Source organism: Sinocyclocheilus anshuiensis, unplaced genomic scaffold (genome assembly GCF_001515605.1).
Source record: "Sinocyclocheilus anshuiensis isolate Anshui unplaced genomic scaffold, SAMN03320099.WGS_v1.1 scaffold1452, whole genome shotgun sequence".
Lineage (NCBI taxonomy): Eukaryota > Metazoa > Chordata > Actinopteri > Cypriniformes > Cyprinidae > Sinocyclocheilus > Sinocyclocheilus anshuiensis.
The window spans coordinates 199308-224868 of record NW_015544231.1 but is presented as its reverse complement, the minus strand read 5'-3'; the positions used below and the strand labels follow the sequence as shown (position 1 = coordinate 224868).

Below are 25561 nucleotides of genomic sequence, written 5' to 3'. Positions count from 1 at the left end.
ACAAATTTGTATAATGACATGGGTATGACATAGGTATTACAAGGATTACAACTTGTGAGGACATTACCCCATGTCCCCATTGTTCAAAACGCTTATAAATCATACAGAATGAGTTTTTTTGAGAAAGTAAAACTGCACAAAGGTTCCTGTAAGGGGTAGGTTTTGGTGTAGGGCAATAGCACATACAGTTTGTACAGTATAAAAACCATTACGCCTATGGAATGTCCCCACAATTCACAAAAACAAACGTGTGTGTGTGTCTGTGGTAGAGCTGCGCGGTTAATCCTTAAAAGATCGCGATCTCGATTCAAACACCCATGCGATCCCATTTTTAAATGACAACGATTCGCCTGTGTATTAAACCTTTGAAAAATCATCCAGGAACATTCAAATCGCGCTGCCGCTGACACAGAGAGCAGACAGTTACCATGTTTGGGTAAGAAACCGCTTCACAAACAGTCTTTTCAACCACATAGTATTATTTCTGTCTCACAGTCATTCATATTATCACATAAATGTGTGTGTGTATGTGTCTGTCTGTGCGTGTGAGTGTGTGTGTGTGTGTGTGTGTGTGTGTGAGGGAGCGTGAAGGTGGCTGGACATGAACAGGTTGTCGTCTTTTCTTATATCATGTGTGCGGTCAGTGTAGCGTATTTGAAGCGCACACACAGTGAGGGGTGTGTTTGTCTCTCTAGAGAGCTGCGTGACACACTTAATCTCACGTGACTTCAGATGCACTGCTGCTCACAATAAGATGCTCTCTTTTGTGTCCTGTCATATTTTATATTCTATTCTGCTCTGTTTAGTGATTTTTAAACTGAATCCAGTTAAAGTTTTCATTTAGCCAAAAACCAAACATTTAAATTAAACATTAGGCAGTTTTTATATTGACTTTTTAATGATATAATTATGCTTCTTCTCCAATTTCTTTTTGAAATAAAACATTTAAACACTGGTTGTAACTTATAATAACTTGTTTTCATGACAGATTTATTCAAACACATTAAATACATAATTTTTTTCTAGCCGATTTTCGAGATTATGGTCATTGAATGTCTTTTCTGAGGCAAATGTGACATTATTGCTCTCAAGCGGTTTTATTGCCATCTTTTTGGCATGGTTGAAACACTGATTACACAAGACATGATTGATTTCAGTAAGTTGTTCTGTTTCTGATGTTCGTTCATGTTTATTTGCTGCTGTAACTAGTAGTAAAGACGAAGAGATGATCTATTCATGTGCAGCTTGAACTGATGCAGATACAGTGATCTGTCATGACACATCAAAGTGCATCAAAATTTTGTGAATTTAGTTATAAAATTGACAGAATTTGAATCTATATTGAATCTGAATTTATATCAGAGCACAAAGCTTATTGTGATTATTGGCTGGCAGATGCGCTACACAATGTTTGGTGAAGTTTTGTTCACGCATCAGCAGAAAACAGCATCGACTGAAAGATCGTTGTTCATCGAAGTGAAAATCAATTAAAATTCAGAAACTGATATTGTCAACCAGCAAAAGCATCACACAGCTGTGTTCCCCTGTTGTAGTTTATCCACAGTGTGCATGACACTGACACTGTCAAAACGTGACAGCAAAGAAACACTAATTAAACGTCACCGCTTCGGTCAATAATTTCGTCCCTTTCTAAAGTTTTTTTTTTTTTTTTTCACCTGTTTTACCCGAATATTTTTGGTGCAGTTAATACTACGGGGCCATTGAATGCTTGAATCTCATTGGTTGACGAATGTTCCAAGGTGTGCAATTATTTTCAGACTAAACACCTAACGACTAAAGTAGTTCCATGCAGCTCTTGACTGCATTACATAATCCATATCACTTCGCCAAATGATTTGTCATTTCAAAGGTCCTTACAGCCTAAAACAGCAAAAGAACCAGAATTCCACAATGACACTGGCCAAGAAAATAAATATAGTAAACAATAGGATAAAAACAAATTATTTCCATGTTTTTGCCACAAAATTTGGTTTTATTATGCACAGAAAGCACATACTCATTCTCTCGCTCTCTCTCCCACTCAAACGCACGCACATACAGTACGGACACTCACACACACGCGTGTTGTCAGTGCGACTCTGATGATTTTATCTGTAAAATAGTTACTACATGTACATGTCATTTCTCACTAGCGAGGTAACAATGGCACTGTTCTTGAAGCAGATAAACTAACGGTTTCACTATTAGTAGAGACGCTGCTGCCAAACACAGTTGAGCACATCACTGAGCTCTGCGCTGTGAGGAGCAGTGTGATATTTTACAGAACACTGGAATCAGAGAGCCCGAGCATTTACCTGTCCATTTACATCTGTCTTCATTTCTGTGGGCCAGACTCAGAGGAGATCCTGTTCAAGACATGATGGCATGATTTGTACGCTGGTCTGTAACTCAAACACACTGACTGCAGTCTGGAGCTGCTGTGATTTTGGCACAGATAATTCACACACCAGCACATCACACTCTCAAACACATGCTGATGCACTTTATATGAGTTCAACCTTCCTCCTTTTCCTCAGTTTTTAACACTGTGTTCTCAGAGTGCTTTTCTTCTTTCTGACACGTTTTGCATCTGTTCTGTCCTTAAACTCCCACCAACACACCTGAGGAGGAGAACAGGACAGGCTTGAAGGAATGTTCTGGACCATTGTCAACTGAACTGGAGACGCTGATCATCTGTGATATGCTGTCCCTGACCCGTCCCTCACTGTGTGCAAAAGACAGGAAATGTTTCACGCTCATTCCAATTCAGTTTTAACGAACAGTGTTGTCAGTCATTACAGATTCCTGCACTTTGTCACTTTTGCCAATGTAAACATTTGTCACGGATTGTTTTGCTTGTAACTGAATGCAATTTATTGACGTAATGATTCAGTGATCTCGATCAACATTATCAATAGCTCTTTATTTTAGGGTATGTACAGTACTTATAGTGTTTACAAAAAACTGGGTATTAACTAGGCACTAACTCTGAACCTACCCTTAAACATGTAGTTACCTTACATTATGCAGTACATTTCTTATTACTGTACATGTACTGTAAAATGACATTATCCACTGAATCTATCAGCCCCACATTACAAGGCCAACACAATGAAAGAAAAGTAATACTAAACCTGCATAAGCAAATTTTATTATTTATTTTATTTTTTTTGCAATAAAATCCCTTTCACGGTTGTCTTTTCTGTCACGTTGCAGTTTGATGTCACGTCATGAGAAAAACATAATGGACATGTGAGCACATGTAGATACCGTCTGTGTGTGTAGTGTGTGTCCTCTGAGCGCTGCTGTCTGTCTCTCTGTTCACAGGTTGGTTTCTACTGAACAGCCCACCAAGACCAAGTTCCTGACTCTGGGCTCTAAGTTCCGCTACAGCGGCAGAACGCAGGCGCAGACGCGACAGGCCAGCTCCCTCATCGACCGGCCCACGCCCTACTTCCAGCGCACCTCCAGCAAACGCATCTCTCGCAGTCTTGATGGAGGTATCGCACTTCATTTGCTCTGTCTGTGTGTCACAGGAACACTAGGTCTCGTTTCTAACGGAAGTATGAGTTCTGCATTACTAAATGAAACGTCTCTATATGAAATCCCCGTTCATCGGTTGAGTCTGTGTGGTTGTGTCAGGCTGATCAGAACAGCGTTCATGTGAAATCCACTTTTTCTTGACACGTGCCATTTAATTGGAATTGGAAATATGGGCTGTGCAATACAGCTAAAAATGTATCTCTCTATTTTTCCCAAATCTTGATGATATATAATACTTTTAACATTTAAAAAGGTGATTTTTTTTTGTCCCCCATCTAGAGACAACAGTTATTGTTACAAAGTACATGCACATTGTTTATTGCAAAATCAGGGCTAGTTGTTTAAAAAAAAATCTAGACATACTGTAGTAATCAAATTTTTACTGACTAACCAAACTAAAAAGGAACATTTAAAAGCATATTGAACTAAAGGTATCACTGTACCAACGTAACAATATGAAATATAAAAAATATGAAAATAATACAAAGTGCAATCTTCCTTACCAAAAGTTGTGGTTGTTGCGACAACAAAGCAAGTTCTTTAAAGAAGAACGAAATGTGGTTTTCACTGTCAGACATGATTCACTTTTCACATTTTTGGATTCAATCTCACATTTAAATCCAGTTGTCAGTCCTTTGCAGTGAGTAGCTAGTGGCATGAAAAATAAGGCAAATCGAGAAAGGAGCGTTCCCTTTTTAAATCACTTCATTATAATCAATGAATATCTTTTTTACTTCATGTTTATGTTGTTAGTTGAGACATGCTTAATGAAAGCCTCCAGTGTTTTGAGTGTATTGAACAGAGGTACAACAGACTGACTAAAACATCTGATTGGTGCTCAACAGAAGTGTCTGTAATTGGCTACAATGTTCAGTGTAGTTGTAAAAAGTTGTAAATATAAACACATATACAAGAGTTTGAAAGCAGTGGTCATAGTTGTGACATGAAGAAGTGGTATTAGTTTGGCTTTCTTAAATGTAAGCTAAACGTTTAATATTCGCTAATCGTAGCACAATAGCACAATATTTTCATAACTATTAAATGTTGCATAGGATGACCTGTGATGTTGTGTGTTCAGGCCATGGTACAGCTGTGTGTGTGTGTGTGTGTGACAGGAAGTCTTTATCTGCTCCCACAAACTCTGGTCTCCAGTCAGCCTCGGCACTTAGTAAGGCACTGAGGCGCAGCGCCTGTTTTTTTTTTCTTTTCAATACAACATGCCCAAATCTCATCTGTACCCTCAGAGGAGCAGAAAACAAGCGTGACGGCTGATGTTGCCGCAGCGTGTTTGTCATTGAACTCTTCCCGCTTCCAGGTTATGAACTCTTTATCTGCAGGAAATTTCCCAGTGGTGAATGAGGCCGTTCAGCTGAGGTCTCTCTGTGTGTGTGTGTGTGTGTGTGTGTGTGTGTGTGTGTGTGTGTGTGTGTGTGCGTACGCTGAGGTCTCTGTGTGTGTGTGTGTGTGTGTGTGTGTGTGTGTGTGTGTGTGTGTGTGTGTGCGTACTAGGATGGTAAACCTGAAATCGGCTGCAGCAGTCCCCATGAAGAAGACCGATTAATAAACACTAAATAATACATATGTAAAAATGCAGATAGGTTTCTGTGAGGTCAGTTTCAGGGTTAAACACCGGCCCCACCGTCATTTTGCTTTTCTTAATGATATAAAAACTGCTTAGTTGAGTTGGACAAAGGACGCTTGAACTCTAAACTGAAAGCGTCTGCTCCATACAGACTTGAAGCATGATAAATGAGTCCAGCAGAGCAGCACTGCTCATGTGAACGGGGCTTCAGCATTTATTATGCTTGTTATTCACCTCTCGTTTGTCATGTTTTTTCTCTCTGTATGAATGAACCCAGGTTTGTTTGTCTGCGGTTTATCTGTCGCTGCTGTTCTCGTGTCCTGATATGTTTTCGGCTGAGGGGTGATCTTGTGCTGTATTGTTGTGTCCGTGTGCATGAATAGATGTAGCCGGCTGTCTGCCGTGGACAGACACAGGAAATGAGGGACATCTGTTTCCTGTCTGTGGAGCGAGCAGGAGAGATGAGCTCAGAGGAAATGAGGGTTTTATAGGCAGAGCAGAAAGAAGCACAGAAAGCATCAGCGTCAGGCTGCTGTATGTGTTCATGATAAACGCCGCTGATCAGGGTCAGAGCAGAGCGCACACTCCACAAACAAAACACTGCATAAAAATATTGAACAAATGCAGTTTATGTAAGTATTTAACGGAAATATGAGCTTTATATTTTGACCTGTAAACCCTCTTGGCGTTGCAGCAGTAGACTTATTTCGCACATGTTTTACTTTACTTTTGCATTGTACTTCAGGAGTCATGAAATGCAGTTTCAGATTTTTATATTACATTTATCAAGGTTAGTTTGCAGAATTTTTCCCACCAAAAAAAAGATAATTTTCCATCCTCATTTTTGCTCTCTGGGGAAAAAAAGCTCAATTTTAAGGGGCGGTTCCTCTTGCAGAAACATTGCTGTGATTGGCTAACTTTGTCACACTGTAGCCACGCCCTCATTTACAGCATGTCGTGTGTTTTGATACTCGAGATGGCAAGCGCTGTGATGGAGCCATATATGCTTGAGTCCCAGAGAGAATGAATTGCAACAGTCTGTTTTCAGTGTGGGAATTGCTTTTGCTTGCTTCATTTTCAGTATATAGTTTTTGAAGCACTGTTATTATCACAAAAGATGCTGCAGCTTAAGTAGGTTTGAGAAATTACATTGTTTCTCATTCATTTGCCAAAGGTTAAACATTTGTTTTGGTTGCAGCTTTCGTGCTTGGTGTTTTAATAACATTAAACGCTGGTTTGACGTTTATTACAAACACACTGTAAATTTCTAAATAAATGCGCTGACCTGCATTTTCTCTGTTTGGCACTGCTGTATCTTTCAATAAATACATTGTGAAAAACCACCTGCGTGTTTAGAATAATTCACAAAACGAATTGTGAAATATGAACAACAAATGAAAACTTTCTTTAAGTCGCTCATGCACGTCATTAAAAATAAACTTCAGCCATGCATTTCTATTGCTCAGATATTTAGAAAGGCTATGCAGAGTTTTCTTTTTTCCACTGACAGAACAATGTCTGAGTTTGACGGCCTTACTCAGCATCGTTCTCCAGCAGCAGTATGATCTAGTGATTGATGGACAGATATAGTTGCTCAGAACAGACGATGATGACACATATTAAGGGGCGTGTCAAGAAGAAATTGTGACGTCACGATTCTCTTGATTTAAAATCCAGATGTTTAAGAAAGGCAGTATTTGAAGGAGTTAGTTCAGAGTTTTGAGACTTGCGGCATGTTTTTTACTGTAGAGTGACCTCTTATGTGTGATAACATCAAGAACATTTTGGTTCTCCATTTCATGGTTCCTTTGAAACTGGGGGAAGAGTGAATTATTTCCTGCTGATCATACGCTGTGGCGCTTCAATGTTATGAACTCAGAACATTCCTGTAAGAAGTGGTTTGGTCAACATTGTGAGCGATCAGGCTAAAGATAGCTTCAGCTCTGGTCACTATCAGCCCTGAGTCTTTCCAGCAGTGAGCAGGATGGTTTATTTTTGTGTGATGTGATGCTGGAGAATCAAACCAAGTCGGAGGTGTTTTCTGTATTGGTGCATCTAGCCCTTTAATTTTTTACTGGTTCGCACGTGGTCAGCATTCACCTCGTGTAGAGGGCAGTGTGTTAGCGCTCTCAGGCTGAATTATGCTTCTCTCAGTACTGCATCTGTTGCTACTGTGAGCACACATCAGCATCACATGACGGACGCTCAATAATCCATCATAACACAAAATACATCATCCCTGGAGCAGGGACGTAAACTCATGCTCTGCATCGATTCATGATAAAAGCTTCTGAGAATCTGCTTTCCCAGCTCCTCTCCATTAAAATGACCCCGTTTTTCCTCCTGCTGGGAATCCAGTCACCGCTGTGGTGTTTTAATGATGTTGAGATCGCCCCCTGGTGGCCGCGCGGGGAACTGTGGGTAGCCCAGTTCTGCGGCGTCTCAGAGCTGTCACAGAGTGACCTGATGAAACGGACGTCCCAGCAGCGCAGGCTACATTAGCCTACTTTCACACAGATCAGGCCATGCCGAGCGGGAGGTGGGAAAAGAGCGCTCACACGTTCCTCAGTACCATCTGATCCATTATTCACAGGTTCCTAATGGAGAGTTGCGGTGCTGCTGTAAATCTCACGGGTTATAGTGCATGTTTGAGTGTTAGTACTCTATATTCAGAAGTGTGAACTGTAGTGCTCCTCTGGCTAACTAGAACACACTCCCATATGAACGCTTACATAAACCATATCCAGATTGTGTGTGTCTGTGATTGATGTCTTTGGATGTACATGTCATTTGACCTCAGGGGCTTCAGAGTCCCAGCTGAGGTTTTGGCCATGTTTGGACTTGGCCATGTCTTACTGCAACATGCAACGTTAAATGTTTTAAATAGTAGTGTATGCTATATTGTAGATGCCTGAAATCATCATGTGTATGTTGAATTCAGTAAACGGGGACCAGTTGAAGTCAAATGTGTGTTAAAATCCCTTATCTTGGAAGTCTGATGAAAAGAGGAATCAAGAAAGAGTAAAAACCTTGGCAGATGTTACTTCTGCTTCATTCTCTCACTGGGAATGGAAGTTGTTGTCATCATAATGTGCTGTCATCTACACATACATATTTTGGCAGATGTAGTTGCTAGTCTGGATGCACTTCTGCATGTCCACAGAAATCACTGCTTACTGCAGAATGAAGCCGGGCTCTAATTGTTTCTCATGGGGACGTGAGGTAATTTCAGCATTTACAGAGGGTATTCTGTGATTTTATTGCCATCCAAATCCAGTGTTTTTCTCCCAATTTCTGGCTAAATGACAGGTCATGTGGTCATTTAACTGGCGTCTGAATCCACATCTCTGAGATTACAAGAAGGGATCGATCCAAAAGTCATTTTGTAAATAATATGTGATCACTGTTAAGTGTGACTGTTGCTCTTCTGTAATGTGTACGCATGGACTCTTTTATTACTCAAATGCTGTAAACTGTTTACAAGAATAATGCTATACTATTTAGAAGAAAAAGAAACGAGAACAAAATCACAGACTTTTGAAATGTCATTATTATAGTGTGCAATAATTATAATATACATGAATTATTATAGACATTTATGTAAATTAGGGCTTGCACAAATGTGCATTTTACTAGTCAAACAGGTAGCTGGGTCAGATGTTTAACTTGTAAATAAGAGTTTGCATTCAATTATTTCTGCTAATTTCCACATTTTTGAAATCACATGCATCATTTTGAGAGATAAAACGCAAGACATTTAAACCATAGCACTTCAGTTCTTCTCATTTTAAATGGGATATTTAAATAATCAAATAATAAACAGGATATTATTTTCATATACATAATTAAAATATGAATTTATTAATTGTCTAAGCAGCAACAGATGTTTTGTTTACAGCTGACAGTCATGTGACTGATGATATATATGTCCTATATATGTCCTCATGAGAAACGGTTCATGTGTGAATAGGGCTTAAGTGTGAGCAGTAGAGAGTAGATGGTCATGGGAGCATCAGTTAGAATTATTTAAAAATTATTTTCAGTATAAAATGTATGCCATCCTGTTTCAGCTGAGGTGTTTATGAATTGATTATTAATAAACATGAATGATTTTTTTAAAAACCCAACATTTAATGAAAAATAGTCATACAGTGGCGTTTGAGATCACTGCCTGTTTCTACTGTAGGTTCTTTTCTAATTGAATTCAAACTTTGTCAATGAAAATCAAAGAATTGACCAGCATAACAGTTTGAGGGAAAAATTGAAAAATAAACATGAATTTGAGAATTGTCTTATCTACTTAAATTTGTTTAGTTACCTGTAAATAGTGCAAAACTTCATTTTAAAATCCCACAGCTGTTCACTTCCAGGTTTAAATGGAAAAAAGTCTCACCCTGCATCTCAATGTTCATACTATCCATCCTAAATAGTATGTGAGATTAGAATAAGTGTGTCCCAAAGCATAGTATGTTGAAAAGAGTATGCCAAAAGTCCCCGGATGGTCTACTATTTCAGGTCAAGTTTTGAAGTGTGGATCCGTGCACACTCTGATGGCTAATATTGCCCACAATCCATTGCGCTTTGGTGAAGGATTCAGTCCAGAACTACAAACACGAATAAAACGCGTTAGAAAAACTACAAACATGGCGGATGCGCGCGATCGATGGTTAGGTAGAAAGGTTTACTAAAAGGGGTTTGAGTTACTAATATTCAACATTTATCTTGGTAAAAAATATTTATTTATTGTTATATTTCATCTGCAACAGCAATGTAAACTTTTATAAACATCCGTTTGGTCGTTAACTTTTAAATGCATCATTATGCATAAAATATGAGCAGAGTTCTCGGCATGAAAGACCCGCGACTGGCAGATCAACGAGCTAATTCTTTTCTCTTCAATAGTGTTGGAAGTTAAATTAAATGCAATGTGGAGGATGTTAACTGTGACAAGATGATTGACAGGCCAGTTTACAGTGACAGGATGCGTGTATCGATGCGACGGAGCATCCTTTAAAGACGCAGTTGTGTGACGTGATAGTATGTCCCAAAGCTTGCCTACTCTTCTACTACACACTCAAAAGTGTGTACTTTTTCTTCATCAAAACAGTACATACTTTAAGGGCGTAGTATAAGTAGGCACATTGTGACGCAGCATCAGATTTGCTAAGTGGTTTCAGTCAGACAGCACTGTTTAAAGATTTTAATATATGGACTACTGACTAACGGTATGTTTCTTTCTCTCTCTGTGTGTGTGTGTGTGTGTGTGGTATGCTTCTGTGTGTGTGTGTGTGTGGCGGCAGCTCCTGTGGTGAACGTGAATGATTACAGTCAAGCTGCAGGCGCTGGAGAGAACGGCCCGGCTCTGGAGCTCAACTCTGACTCTAAGGTGAGAAAGACCCTCTTCATCATCTTCATCACAGTCCTCAGCTCTATAGGAAGTGCTCTGGAACAATAACTAGCTATTACCCCTGCTCAGACGTTAAACATACAGATGCCTTCCCACTCATACTGCAACATTGAGTTTCTCTCTTAGGGTGTTTAATGAAAATACTTCTTTTGGTGTTTCATCTTATCCCCATTTTTTTTTTTTTGTATTGATTCTGGTTTGATTTGTTGAAATGATAACTCAAGCTAACCCTAGAATCATGCTGCCTAAATGTTTTGTAATACACTGGGATCATCCTCTGTTTGGAGACACTCATACACGGCTCACACTGCTGAGTCCGGTTCTTGAACAATACCCGGAGAAACCTCCATCCCTAGCTGACCCGTACGCCTCGAGTCGGTCTGCCACCCCGACGTGACATTTCTCTGTCCGTCAAAAGCCTGTATTCATGGCGTCCGTGAGCCCTGAAGGAGCGCTGGCATTCCTGCCGTAACCTACAGCTCTCACATGAAGAGAGGCTTTCACAGACGCCCTACACGCAAGCCAATGGAGGATGTTAGCGCTTTGAGAACTCATCCTGTCTGTGGAACTGCCCTCAAACGCACACAAGCCAGCTTTGTGACAATAACAGCATGATCTAGCCCATTATTGACTGTTTCCGTGGCGACCGACATTCCAGCCCCCTGCTCGTCACCGGCCTGCTCGTTAGATATGATGTAGGTCCAGCCCACTGAAGAGCTCCTGATTGAGTTACTCTCGTTTAGGACACTGGAATCCAGACAGATGCCTGTGTGTTTCTCTCAGGGCCTTTTCACACTTGGTCTGAACCAGAGTTCACTTTCTCTCCACCAGCGGTTTACCTGTGTAGCTTTTGCCAGGGCGACCGATAGTGGATTTTACCGATACTGATAGCTAGGTTGGACCACACTGGCCGATACCGATTAATTAACCGATAGTTTTTAAAATGGATACTGAATGAAAACTAAAATAGTGCTTTACTATTTAAAAAAAAAAACAGTACTAAATATTAAAATATTAATATTGCTTATATTAAACATAAGTTAGCTTATAGTTTATTAACTAATGCTAACAGAAGAAACTTTCAAATTTAAAAATGTATTAGTAATGGTAAATGTTGAAATTAACGCACTCTAACGAGGAACAATACTTAAACAGCTTTCATTAATGTTAATGTTATAAATGGACTCTTATTTTAAAGTGTTACTATTTCATGCTTAAAGATGGTCATCTTTAAATATCTACACAAAGTCCATAGCATTGAAATTACTTGCATATGAATATTGTATGTATACGCTCACACTTGCTTCTGTTTTAGAACACTTAATTAAATAACAAAATATGTTAGTCACACACCAGGGAAAAGCACAGCGCTGTGTCTAGGAGAACTCACAGGTATCTCACACACCGGACCGTCACGTTCAGCTCGAGCGGCGGTCTAAAACAGTTTATTTAATCAACAAACGGACATAAGTTTACTTCAAGAATGAATAATGTTACATAAGTTTGAAGTTCAGTGTTTAAAAAAAAGAGTAAACGGAAAGAGAAAGCGCTATCTATATTACAGCTCCCTATATGAAGCATACAGACTTAATTAGAGCCACAGAAAGACAATTATTTCCCTGAAATATGCACAATACACAATTTTACAGCCTAGGGTGAAGTCATTATGTACATTAACAATGATTTGGGACAAATATAATGTAATTTAATGGAGAACTATGTGAATGGCAGGATTTTCTGTCGGCCGTATTTAAATCCACATCTGAATTTTCCCGCTCTGTGCAGCCTCACGTGTCAAAACAAACAGCAGGAGGTGTCAGTGATTCGCCTCTAGAAGCCGCTCTCGCTCTGTATGACAGCAGACCCTTCTCAGCCGCTCCAGCAACAACGCAACCCGGAAAACTATCGGCAGGGATTTTTGCTGATAGCTGATAGTTCCAGCAATCAACTATCATGCCGATTAATCGGCAAAACCAATACATCGGTCAACCTCTAATCACATAATTAATTCTGCAGCTCACTTGTTCAAATTAGGCCAGATTACTTTTATACCGACTGAACTGCACTAGAGCTCACATGAACCAGACCCAAAAAGACTTGAATGTGGTTCCCAACCAAAACAGTTTAATTCTGACAACTTGTGACCTCAGAAATGTACCAGAATGTCCCTAATGCCATTGGTTTTACTAGCAAAACTTTGAGCACAGTGGACTTGCAAAAGATGCATCAAATGCAAGCTGCTCGCTAAAGACCGTTTTCTGTGGAGATGAGCAGCTTGATATGTATTTCACATTCTACAATACAGACTGTTTCACATTAATAAACAGGAAAATAACAGTGTTACTGTTTTAAAATTGATAAATTATCATTCAGTTTCAGCTGTGAAGCAGCTCTACAGAAGACAATAGTGTCATTCAGCTCAATTTAGATTCAGTGTTGATTCAGTTCACTAAGTCTTTCAGCGTTGGGGAGTCGATTATGAAACAAGTTCAATTCAGTTATAAAGCAGCTCTACAGAAGACAATAGTGTCATAAATCAGCTCAGTTTAAATTTCATCATCTGATAGTGGCAATGCAGTTAATATTGCTAATATTACTGAAAGTTTATATATATATATATATATATATATGTACTGTATATATATATATATATATATATATATATATACATATATACATATACACACTTTTAACATGCAAAGTACACTGCAAGTGCACAAACAACAGGAGAATACTTCTTTTTACAAGAGATAGATAGGGGAGTGGGAACGGGAAAGGTCTTTGAGTCGGGATTCAAACTCGGGACGCCCGTAGTGCAACTGCGCTGTATGTTGGCGCACTGCCCACAAGGCTATCGGCGCCGACAATATTTTTATACTAAAAATGATTGTTTACTTCCACAAATTAGTCCAGCTTTTAAACCAACAGTGAGCCATACCCCAGACACTCTTAAGGCCCGTTCACACCAAGAACAATAACTATAAAGATAATGATATTAGCGTCCACACCAGCGGACGATATCATCTATTTATTCTAAGCGCACGCTCGTCTGCTGCTTTAAATTCTCGAGCTCGTGAGATCAGGATTGATTCTGATTGGGTATCAGTGTTTTTATCGTTCATCAGCTGGAAAAAAAAATGTTTTGAAAGTGATTCCAACGATATTGTTTCTCTGTGCCTTTATCGTTATAGTTGTGGTGTGGACTCTGCTATTCTTTAAAGTCCCCATGAAATCAAAATTAAAGTTTTTTGGGTGTTAGTATCAATAGGTTAGTTTTGAGGTTATCTATAAGACAGTGTGCTGCGTGTTTCAAGGCACTTCAGGGGACCTTTAATATTGAGAACGATTTTTATTACTATATCTTTACCATTATCTTTATAGTTCTCGCGTTTGCTGAAAAGCATCTTAAAGTCCCCATGAAATCAAAATTAAAGTTTTTTGGGTGTTAGTATCAATAGGTTAGTTTTGAGGTTATCTATAAGACAGTGTGCTGCGTGTTTCAAGGCACTTCAGGGGACCTTTAATATTGAGAACGATTTTTATTACTATATCTTTACCATTATCTTTATAGTTCTCGTCCTTGGTGTGAACGGGCTCTCATTGAGAATCTCTTTCATGGCCACTGAAGAAACTGAATTGAGATCGATTGGACTCCACAGCCTGGTGTGAAAACGCCCTCCTCTCTCCTCCTGAGCTTCTGCACCAACACTCTGCCAGCTTATGTTGTCTAACACTTGCCCACACACACACTAGCACACCCCTAAATACCAGAGTCTTTCCTAATGTGTCATCCCTCACACCCCGACCTCGACTCGGCTCACTGACTAATGTTGTGTTTCTCTCTCCCCTTCTCTTTCCCCGCGCACTCCACCATGTCTTTTTGCCATGCATCCATTCCTCTTCCGTTGCATTCTGTCTTTGCACCCACGCAGTCTCTCTTCATGTTCCCATTCTCCCCGTCCTCCTCCACCCTCTCCTCCCTCCCGCCGACCCTCGACACCATCTCTGAGCTGGATGTGTTGTCTGACATCTCCGAGGACGAGCCCGACCTCCATCTCGAGCCGGACTCTGAGGCTGTGAGCTGGCCGGCCGAAGACTCCAGCAGTGGCGAGGGTTTGTCTGAAGAGCCCTGCTCCGCTCTGCCCCGGCTGGGTGTGTCTGTGCTCAGCTTCTGCAGGGGTCTGTGTCTGCCCTGGCTGCTGGACGAGGACGGCTGCATCAGTCTGCCCTGTCTGCCGGAGGACTGCGCCGCTCTGCTGCTCCCCGCAGGACTGCACCGTCACCTGCCCCTCACCTCCTCTTCCCTCATGCCCTCCTTCCTGCTCATCTTCGCCGTCGTCCTCTCCGCCTGCCAGTCGGTAGTGCTGTCTCTGCTGCTGGCGCTGCCTCTGGCCCTGTCCCTGTGCTACCTGGAGCCGAAAACACTCGCGCGCTTCAGGCCGGCGGAGGTCACGGCTGAGACAAGCTCTCCAGAGGAAATGCAGTGTGACCCCGCCGCCTAAACTGACCCCTGACCTCCCTGTTCCTGTCTCCCTGTCTGCCTACCCCCTAATCGCTACTGTGTGCATTTTGTCGCTGTTCGCCTCTATAGCTCTTTCTCCCGCTCCAACTTCCAGTGCCAGATTTTCAGTGTGAAATGCACATTAGTCCCTGCGCTCAGATTGTAGCTGTGTAAATCAGCAGCATTCCAGTGGGACTCTATTTATAGTCCACATCCTGTCTGAAAAAACTCTTTCCCCACTTCAGCTGAAGCATTTATTAGACCCGAACCACTCGACCAACTTTAAAGGGGTCATATGACAATGCTAAAAATAACATTATTTTGTGAATTTGGTGTAATGCAATGTGTTTACGCGGTTTAATGTTCAAAAAACACATTATTTTCCACATACTGTACATTGTTGTTACTCCTCTCTGCCCCGCCTTTCTGAAACGTGTCCATTTTTACAAAGCTCATCGTTCTGAAAAGCACGCTGTGCTCTGATTGGCCAGCTGTCAAGTGCGTTGTGATTGGCCGAATACCTCAAGCGTGACGGAAATGTTACGCCCCTTACCATATTTGGAAACATACAGCGTCTCCACGGCAACAATACTACAGCGAGAATAAAAGTTACGCCTTCTTTCTTTGCGTAAACATTTGGGCGGTGTTATGCAAATCTTCCCACACAGTGACATAGACATGTGGGGGCATGTTTTAGGAGGGCGTGGATGAGTCTTAACTTTTATAAAGAATCTCTCTTTGGGTTTGAGACTTTAGTCTTTGCAACTTTACAGATTTTATATATGCACAAACAGCTTGTAACACTCCAAAGACAAAGGAAAACTTGAAATCGCATCATATGACCCCTTTAATCTTACACTAAACAGCAGGTTTATATGTATTTTGGATAGATTTCCCTCTGAGTTTATTATAGTCCTTCAGGTATTTTATAAGAGTCTCAAACAGAAAAGCAGCATCTCACTCAGACCAGCCTGTCCCAGAGCTCAGGGCTCGCTCCCTATCTCTTTGATTGGGGATTCAGGCCTTCCCATCATCCATTTCACCTTTTCAGACTTTTTTGTCCATTATTCCACCAATCAGAGTCCACAGGTGGAGGTCATGGAGAAGCCAAACGCGGATGCAGCCACTTCTATCAGCTCTGAAACGGCCTTTGAGGTCTGCTAACCTTCCCAGCATGCATCTGTAATCACATTCATATAATTAGCACACAGTCCAGAGGTATTATAGGACATGTTTTGAACTAATCTTCATCTTTTATCTCCGACGGCATGAGCAGACGGATGGCGCTGGCGCTCCTGAGAGAAAGGTCTTTCACTTTTCTGTGAGATGCAAATTGTTGTAATTCATTGTCTTTTTTAATTTCATGTTTTTGTCCAATTGAAAGTGATGGGGTTCTTGCATCATGGTTGTTTGATGATGTGGAATCTTGGCTTTCTTTGCTGTGGTGATGGTTGATTGTTTTTATTTGCTGTTATCCTGTGCTTTTGCTGTAATTACAACTGCAAATGAGGCTCAAATCATGAGCTCTCTGGAGTAATTTGCTGATTGATTGGCTAAGCAGCGCTAGATTGATGACTTGTGATCAGATGCTGATTTGCCTGTTGGTTGGTTACTTCCAAGAACCCTGATACAGATCCAGAAATCAGTAGTGTCATGTATGAACCAAACTGGATCAGCCTACAGTCACATCAGAAAGTCTGAGAGCACATTAGCAATTTGAGATTGAAGATCAATTTAAAGCTGGAAGTCGCTGGCTTAAATTCAAGAACGTTTTCAGTTCAACACTCAAACTGATATGCTGATAATATAATTTGCAATGAAAACTGCATAGTAGAAGCATTTTCGCTGGTGCTCTCAGACTTTCATTTTCCATTATGCAACATTTTCTCCTCATCAGAGATGTTCATCAGATTTGACTCCAGTTCATTACCATCTGTCTTTTTCCTTTTTGTTCAAATGTGTTCTCATTTTTAATCCACAGAGCAAGTTGAGAGTGCAGGGGGAAAATATATATGTCAGGCATAGCAATTTAATGTTGGAGGTTCGTATGTCGTATGTAATCAATGAAAAAGAAACAAAGAAAGAGCAAAAGCATAATGGATGGTGGACATGTGTCCCCTCTCTGGCTACTGTCCTGGGCTGCCTCTCACTCTTCCTCTCTCAGGCTTTGTGTGCATGCATTAGTGTGTGTGTGTGTGTGTGGGCTGCATGTTAAAGCGGGTGCATGTCTGCGGGTGAACTGAATGTATGTGATACGTGGTGTTTTTATCGTTAGTGTAAATGTCATGGGAATGGTTCTCATAACAACACTAATAGTATTTCCCTAACCAGACAGATGACTTTCTGCTTTGGTTGTGGTGATTGTTTATGTTTGATTTTACAACTAAATAGATTTACTCATCCTGGGGTGACCCTGTCAGTGCCAAAGACACCCGGCTCATGAGCTCTGAGACAGACACAGACAGGATTTGGTTTACTAGTAGTAAATAGTTACTTTGCATTTTTCATTCCTTCTGGCAAATAAGGAGTCAAAAAAGCGGTCCTGATAAAAAGCAAACAGATCAATGACAGTGTCAGCCTACTGATGACTTCGTATTCTCTACATGTTAAACTGGAACAAGAGGAAGTGTTTTCTCATTACGACGCTCTTCAGCTTTAGATGAGTGTGCACTCAGTGTCTGGTGTCTCAGAAGCAGTTGTGTGTCTTTGTCTCACTGCACCGCTCCAGTCCTCAGTGTGTAAACAAGTCCTGCCTCACTGCTCCCCACAGACGCTGACCTCTGACCTGTCACCTGACCCTCGTAATCCCACCGGTTTACCAGAACCAAACCTATACTGGGATTGCCAGGGTTTTTCAGATGTGGAAGACCGATTGATCTTATTCAGGATGGTGACCGTAGGGTTTGAGGGTTTAAGTAGGCAGCTTATTTCACTGGATATGATTGAAAATGAGTCAATGAGGGACAGACGTACAGTCAGAGCAATAGTACTGTTTTAAGGCCCTGAGTTAATTTTTAGCATCTACAATTTGTTGACTGAAAATGCAAACATTTTATTTGTGGATTTAACATTAATAGACGGTCTAAAGAAAAAGAGCTATAAAAATTCTAAAAAAAAAAAAATTAGAGCTCCTTATATTTACGTTTTCATAATGCATTTGAAAAATATGACATATTACTAAATAAATCTGTATATATTCAATTATTTAAATTACAAGTGCCATGTTTGTGATTTTTTTACTGCGATATACTGTGATACTGCTTTATTTATTCAGAAACACAAGTATCTTAATGAGATTTGTGTATTTTACTTTCATTTTATTATAAGTAGGCCAACAGCGCCCCCTATGTAAAGGGCATTAGGACCCGGGGGACACCTCATTCTGTTCATGCATTCTCCAATTAAATGCGGCCATGCAAAACATTGAATCCAATCATCATTCAGGCAAAAGTTCGCTTCAAGAATGAGCACACTGCTATCACTATCACACCCCGCGCACATGTGAGATAGCCGTCTTATCGGCAAAGCATATCGGCATTTTTTTTTTTCAAATCGGCCGATGCTGATGTTTACATTTTAAGCCTTTTATGGCCGATTCTGATAATGTTCCGATAATATCGTGCATCCCTAGAAAAAAATGGGTGTCGTAATTGTGAATAAAATCTGGTTAATTAAAGTTTGTTTGGAGTTTGTTTTGGTGACTTGAAAGTATGCACTGGCGAGCTGCGTGGAACCACTGAAAGAAACTCCAGACGAATTTTGTTTTAGCCAGTTTTATTCAAAATGATGTTACACCATTAGAACAGAAGAGTGAATGGGTGAACGAATGTGTGACTTCATTTTCAATTAAATCTGGCTTAAACAAAGTTTGTTTGGAGTTTCAGAAATGTTTACTCCAGATAAACCAGATTTTGTTTGTAATGATGTCACACCCCATTCGTTCTTCATTTTCATGTATATCAGGGCCTTACCAGTGTGCATTTCTGTCCCTCACAACCTCATTTTCTTTTGTGTCAAATTACTGCTGAAGCAATAACGCTGGACATCATTAGTTATTGAAAGATGTTCCAGAACCTGTCAGCTCTGGTCCAAATCTAGCGAGCTTCCTAGCAGCCTCCTGTTAACATCATGAGTGCACACGAAATATTAACTCCCTTTTGGAGCTGCTCTGGTGTCAGAAGTGAGTCAGAGAACCGCTGGGTCTTTGAACGGAGCTCAGGACTCCAGGTTTTAACATCGTCGTCCGCTGGGGTGCATCAGGCGAGCAGTGAGGTTCGACTCTAACGTGACTCCGCTCTCTCCATGACTAATGTGCTGGTTGTTGGTTGTCCCTTTGTTCTCCCCTGCCTGCCTCTTGGATAAGGACTTGGATAAGACCCAGGAGGATGTGTTGAAGCATCAGGCTAGCATTAGCGAGCTCAAGCGCAGTTTTATGGAGGCTACGCCCGAGCCCAGGCCCAGTCAGTGGGACAAGCGCCTGACGGGCAGCCCTGCCACCTCCCTGCGCCTGCAGGCTCATGGGGTACGTGTGCTTGTGCTCGGGATTCGGACGCCTCCTCAGACGCTCCGCATGCCCCTCTCGCTCTGCTCTGCTGAGAAGCTGGTTTACTCTGGGTGTTTTCTGTTGCACGGTGGGACAGTTGGGAAAATATTGCATCAATAAGTGTCTTCTAATATTCCATTGAATAAAGGGGTGTAACGATTCACTTGTTTTTGTCAATGCGTCATTTACAAATTCTGCCAATGCATATATGTGACCCTGGTCTTAAGTTGCTGGGGTATATTTGTAGCAATAACCAACAATACATTGTATGTGTCAAAATTATCAATTTTTTCTTTTATGCCAAAAATCATTAGGATATTAAGTAAAGATCATGTTCCATGAAGATATTTTGTCAATTTCCTACCATAAATATATCAAAACTTAATTTTTGATTAGTAATGTGCATTGCCAAGAACTTAATTTGGACAACTTTAAAGATGATTTTCTCAATATTTAGATTTTTTTGCACCCTCAGATTCCAGATTTTCAAATAGTTGTATCTCACCCAAATATTGTCCTATCATAACAAACCATACATCAAACCTCAATTAAAAAAAAATTACCCTTATGACTGGTTTTGTGGTCCAGGGTCACATATCACATTGATCTTAAAACCTGGATTTTTGAATTGTGACCCGTTTGTTTCAGTCTTTAAAAAAAATCTGGAGTATGGAATAGTTTGCAAGATGTTCTCAGCTCTAAAGAAATATTTTATCAGAACATTGCACTCTTTGTTCTATTCTAAGTAGCCCGTACGGACACATATTTAATGCGTTTACTCTTTTTATTACTTAAAACGCATTAGGAGAAGCATTCATATCTACTGTATGAATGCACTTAGAAAAACCCGGAATCAAATCATTATTCAAAATTAAATTGAATCTCATTGTGAATCTGATTGCATTGGTCTGCATTTGCAAAAACTGAGTTGAAAACTTGTGAATCGCGAGTAGTCATTCAACTTGCTGTAGGGTTTTCCAAAAACACATTGAGCTTAAAAAAAAAAATGTATTTGCTTGAGCAAAACAAAATAATTTTTTGCACAAAATCAGATTTTATTCCTGTTTTGAAATGTGTTTTGAAATAACATCTTGACAAACACTTTTGGACCATTCGTTCTTTCCCCACTGCTATGACTAAAAATGGCGAGCGACTTCAGTGCCTCTGAGATGCCTCGTTAACACCTGCCACTCCTGACGTCACAATGCTTAGTTCTGGTACTATGAAAAGGTTCCTGCGGTGCGAAAGGCCCTATTGTCTGCTTGAGTCTTAAGTAGATTTAAGAAGACGACCCACAATCCCAACTGTCCCACACACACGCACACCTCCTGTCCTCTACACCAGCCAATGGCAGGGCAGTTCTCAATCTGATTGGTGCATCTGTTCACTCTGATTGACTCTTTGAGTTCTGTTGTTCATGCTGTACGTTTGCTCAGTCTGTCCTTTGGTTTCCTCACTGCTCATGAATATTTTGCGTTTTCTAGCAGAATGCTTCTCTCATTGTTTTGGTTTGCTCAGTTGCAGTCACGTTGTCTCATTCAGCTGCGCACATGCTCCCTCTGTTTGTTTGTATGTTTTAAAGTTACTCTTTTATCAGTCAGTGTAAATGATAAGCTCCTGTCAAAGACTATATTGCACATGTTTGCACTTGTGTGTTTGTGTGCGAGTGATTTTTGCATTTTATTTGCACCCGTTTCTTGATGCCGTCACTCGTTGAACACTGTTTCTGGGTTACAAACACTGTTGTTCGCAATTCGCACACATGCCCTCTGCTCTGTTCATGTTAAAATGCCTTACTGCTATTCCTGTAGTGTGTTTGTGTGTGCATGTTGTGTTAGTAGCTGTTCTCTCCTCACTCTGTAGAATCACTGAAGTGCTTTTGTGTTTCTCTCTCTCTTGTTTCTTCTGTTTCTGTGTCTGTTGTTGTCCTTGCACCTGCTCGTTTCATGTCTTGCCCTTTGCACAACTCCTGTAGAGTCTGGAAGAGGAGCTCACCTCTCTCTTTCTGAGTAAGGCGTGCTTCTCTGGGCTGGCTGGCTCCTGCAGTACTGCTGCTGCTCCAGCAGAGGCCAGTAAAGTCTCAGCCGTTACCGCCTCTGTCTGTCTCTTCATCTGGCCTGCTCTGGCTTTCTGTCTTCATGCAGCTGCTTACGGCTTTATATTCTCTACTGCCACATGTCTGCACCTCTTTAAAGCAAACCAAGTTCATGCTCAGATCTGGCAGTCGGTATTGATCCAGCCCTCGCTGATGTGTGAAGAAACACTGTGTGTGTGTGCACATATAGAAATAATGTACTAATGTTCAAATGTTTGGGGTCGGTAAGGTGTTTTTTTTTTTTTAGTCTTTAAGATCTCCAAGGCTGCATTTATTTGATTAAAAATACAGTAAAAATAGTGAAATATTATTATGACTTAAAACAGCTATTTTCTCTGTGAATAGCTGTTCAAATGTAATTTATTTTTGTGATCAAAGCTGAATTTTCAGCATCATTACTGCAGTCTTCAGTGTCACATGATCTTCAGAAATCAGTCAGATATGCTGATTTGCTGCTCAAGAAACATTTATTATTATTATCAATGTTGAAAACAGTTGTGCTGCACAATATTTTTGTGTAAACTGTGATACATTTTTTAGGATTCTTTGTTAAATAGAATGTTCAAAAGAACAGCATTTATTTGAAATAGAAATCTTTTGTAACATTATGAATTTCTTTACAGTCACTTTTGATCAATTTAATGCATCTTTGATGAATAATAGTATTTGATTAAAAAAATACTAATGACCTTTTGAACAGTAGTCTATAGATGCAAATTATCTAACAGCGGTTCAGAAATGGACAACAAATGTAATTAAATGTACAATAAAGCCATCAAAATCAAAACACGGTCATTATATGACACAATATGAATGAGACTTGAGAGCTACAGCTCCATTTATACACGCATGCATCAGTACACATCTCTCCTGCACCGAGTGTCTGTGAATCACACACATGAGAACAGCTCTAGAGGGTTTCACTGCTGGACTGGTCATAAACATCCAGTAACAACATAACTAGCAAATCATTTCCATCTCTGCCATCGTGTGTGTGTGTGTGTGAGAGAGAAACGTCTTGTTTTGTGTGTGTTTGTGATGTTTCTGTTCACTAGCATCACTGCTGACTGCTGTCCCGTCCACCGTCTCAAACCCGTTAACTCTCTTTACCCCTGCTGTCTCGGGTCATCCGATCACTAGCGGTCAGTTGGGACACATGTCTCAAATGCATCTCCTGTGATCGGGTCACACAGGCAGGTCTCGTCCCGTGAAAGACTCCTCTGAGAGCGTGTGTTTGAGTGATTGTGTCCTATGATTACCTCCAGGTTCCACAGAAAACCCCTCCCCGTCCTGAGACGGACATCAGAGACGCCAGCAAGGTGGTCCATCGTCCTCGCTCAGCCTAACACCTAACATCACCTGAGCAAACACACACCTAACACTGCACACGCATCTCATCCTTTTTCCATTGCAGACATCATGACTCCAGCCCTCTTCACCAGATTGAGCATCCATCTTTTTGTCCATGCATTCATTCATCTTTCAGCTTGTTATGATTGTCTCTCTTTCTCGTTATGTTGCTTGTTGATTGTATGTGTGTGGTGTTGTAGTGTTTATGGACCTTAGTTGGAGGAGATGCCATGTTTGATTCGGCACAAATGAGAGCAGTGCTGTGAGGGACAGATGTACAGTGTGTTCAATCTGATGCTTACTCAGTAGTTTTATCTTGTTTAAAGAAAACTATCTAAAGGTCCTCACAAGACGGCACATTTAATTGAGAGACGAATGTGTATGTAATACAGATGCCCTGTCCAAATACCCACACTTGCGGTCTTGGCCACTTGAGAGCGCGTGCACGAGTGCCCTTAACGCACACTAAATCCATCTCGAGCCTTAGTGTATCCCATCATGCATCATGTTCTGGAAATAAATCGTCAGACTTTTTGCCGAGATCTCGCGATAAGTCACAAAAACCTTTCCGATGTAAGTTAAATATTAGGGCTGTCAAAATGGCTGAAAAACTAAATTTGAATTTTGTACTTAAATATTATTAAAATTCAAATTATATTCGAATTTAAAATGCATAATTTCAGTTAGGGTGAAGTAAAGCTTTTGGCTTCTCTCCTGAGGCCACAAGAGGGCGCATCGAGCAAAATATTACTAATGCACGTTTATTCAAAGCATGAGATAACATGACTATCTGTGGAAAAAAGTGCATAATGTTTAAAATAATGTTTATAAACCAATTATAATTAAGTTGTTTAAACAACTATAAACAAAACAGCATCATGCATGTATGCATAGTTTAATACAAAGGACCGAAAGCCAATCACACAGAGTACATGTTTCATTTAAAAACATAGTTGCAGTGGGATGGGAAAAAAACCCGCCATAAAGTCTCAAGATATGTTTTAAACTTGCATTCATTTTACATGGCTTTCTAAACATGTGGCTCTTTTGTGCAAGACGCAAGTGCAATGGTGATAGATGTCCCTCTAGAAAATGCGTGAAATATGCATTCTGTGTAAACGGCTTGGTTTTAGTTTTGATCAAAACAAAACGTAAACAAGATCTTCTCTGCATTGATGTTCTCTTTTAACGCAATATTTTTAATGAACAACTCAGCAGCACCGCATCTAGTGGGTTCAACTGGATAGGCTGACAAAAATATTAGAATGCAGTGACACTTATATCGTCATTGCATCTCGTTGATAAGGCTGTCTGATGCACACCTAAAATTTTAATGCAACGTTTTTTGCTTTCGAATGTGGATTTTTATTTTAAATTCGACGAATATTCGAAATTCAGATTTTTTTTGACAGCCCTATTAAGTATTAATAATAATTAGATATTACAAATAATTTAGTAGTAAAACAAAGTGTTGCACGTTTTATTGGTGCAAAGACAAGTATATTTACTTTGTACAACAGTTGCAACTGCTTTTTATCACTTAATTAGAAGCACCACAAAGTAAATTGTCATCTGTTATAGGGGCTACTGAACAGATATTTAGAAGTTGATTTTAAAATGCAAAGTATTGAAACAAAAAATTAAGCCCTGCAAACACTTGCATTTTTACAGAACTATAAGTGTGTCCCATCAGTTAATGAAAAGTTTAACACACACTCGTGGTCTTCATGCTCACTTGAACACTTGGGCCAAATACAGGAAATGCATCATACAAGTAGTCAAGTGCAGAGACTGCAAGTGTGGGCATTTGGACAGGGCAAGTAATAGGGATTGTTCACAAATAAAGAAGAACCGCGGCAATGTTTCCTCTTGTTTTAGGCACCAGACAAGGCAAGGTGTAATTCTTGTAGACTGTTTCGCTCCTTCTCAAGTGTGCATCACACATTTCAATGCGTTTTCAAGGTCCACAAAACTGCACTCATTGAACAGACTATACATCTCTACGTCACAGCTTTGTTTTTATTTGCTTTACTTTACATTGACTTTGACTAAGGTCTGCGGGAAGTTTGTTTCCTTCAGGTTTTGTTCTTTGGTCTTGGTTTATGTTTTTTGCTTTTCTCTCCATCCCTCGTGTGTGTTTGTGTGCTTGTCTGGTGTAGAGCGCAGAGGGTAAACCCGAAGTCAGCGACCAGCCAGAGGTCATAGAGGTCGTGGAAGAGACCGTTGTCATCGAGGAAGTCGTCAAAGCCAAACCCAAAAGCCCCGCCCCTGAGGCGCCGGTTACCGTGGAGACGGAGGTCAAGGAGGAGAGGAGTTTATCGTCAGACAGCGAGAGCGAAGAGGAGGCGGAGTACCACGCTCAGCCGCCCAGCACGAGCATCTCCGCCCAGCAGATCAAAGAAGAGCCCGAGGAGGAACAGGAGGCGGTGCTTACTCAACAAGCCCCGCCCTCTGTGGTAGAGTCACAGCCAATCACAGAAGCAGCTGAGCCCGGCCCTGCGGCGGAGGAAGAGAAAGCAGCGCAGCCTCATGAGGAAGAG

At 40.6% G+C, this 25561-nt stretch overlaps 1 protein-coding gene and 1 long non-coding RNA gene across 4 annotated transcripts in view; one reads left to right on the top strand and one right to left on the bottom strand.

The window, feature by feature from the left end:
• LOC107697498 (protein 4.1-like) overlaps nucleotides 1–25561 on the top strand; it is a 90386-nt gene that overhangs the window by 63822 nt on the left and 1003 nt on the right. Inside the window, exons 12-19 of one of the 3 annotated variants that reach the window (XM_016498303.1) lie at nucleotides 3328–3500; nucleotides 10426–10511; nucleotides 16114–16188; nucleotides 16310–16339; nucleotides 17015–17074; nucleotides 19397–19555; nucleotides 22937–22990; nucleotides 25181–25561. In XM_016498303.1, the coding sequence (XP_016353789.1) occupies nucleotides 3328–3500; nucleotides 10426–10511; nucleotides 16114–16188; nucleotides 16310–16339; nucleotides 17015–17074; nucleotides 19397–19555; nucleotides 22937–22990; nucleotides 25181–25561 (1018 nt within the window). Of the gene's footprint in view, nucleotides 1–3327; nucleotides 3501–10425; nucleotides 10512–14464; nucleotides 15368–16113; nucleotides 16189–16309; nucleotides 16340–17014; nucleotides 17075–19396; nucleotides 19556–21551; nucleotides 21884–22936; nucleotides 22991–25180 lie in introns of those variants that run through there. The other 2 variants (XM_016498304.1, XM_016498305.1) reach the window with 2 other exon arrangements.
• Nucleotides 10811–19136, bottom strand: LOC107697500 (uncharacterized). The gene is made up of 3 exons (XR_001635200.1): nucleotides 18928–19136; nucleotides 17853–17863; nucleotides 10811–10822 (listed from the first exon to the last, which is right to left on the bottom strand). It is a non-coding gene; the product is annotated as an uncharacterized LOC107697500 (long non-coding RNA).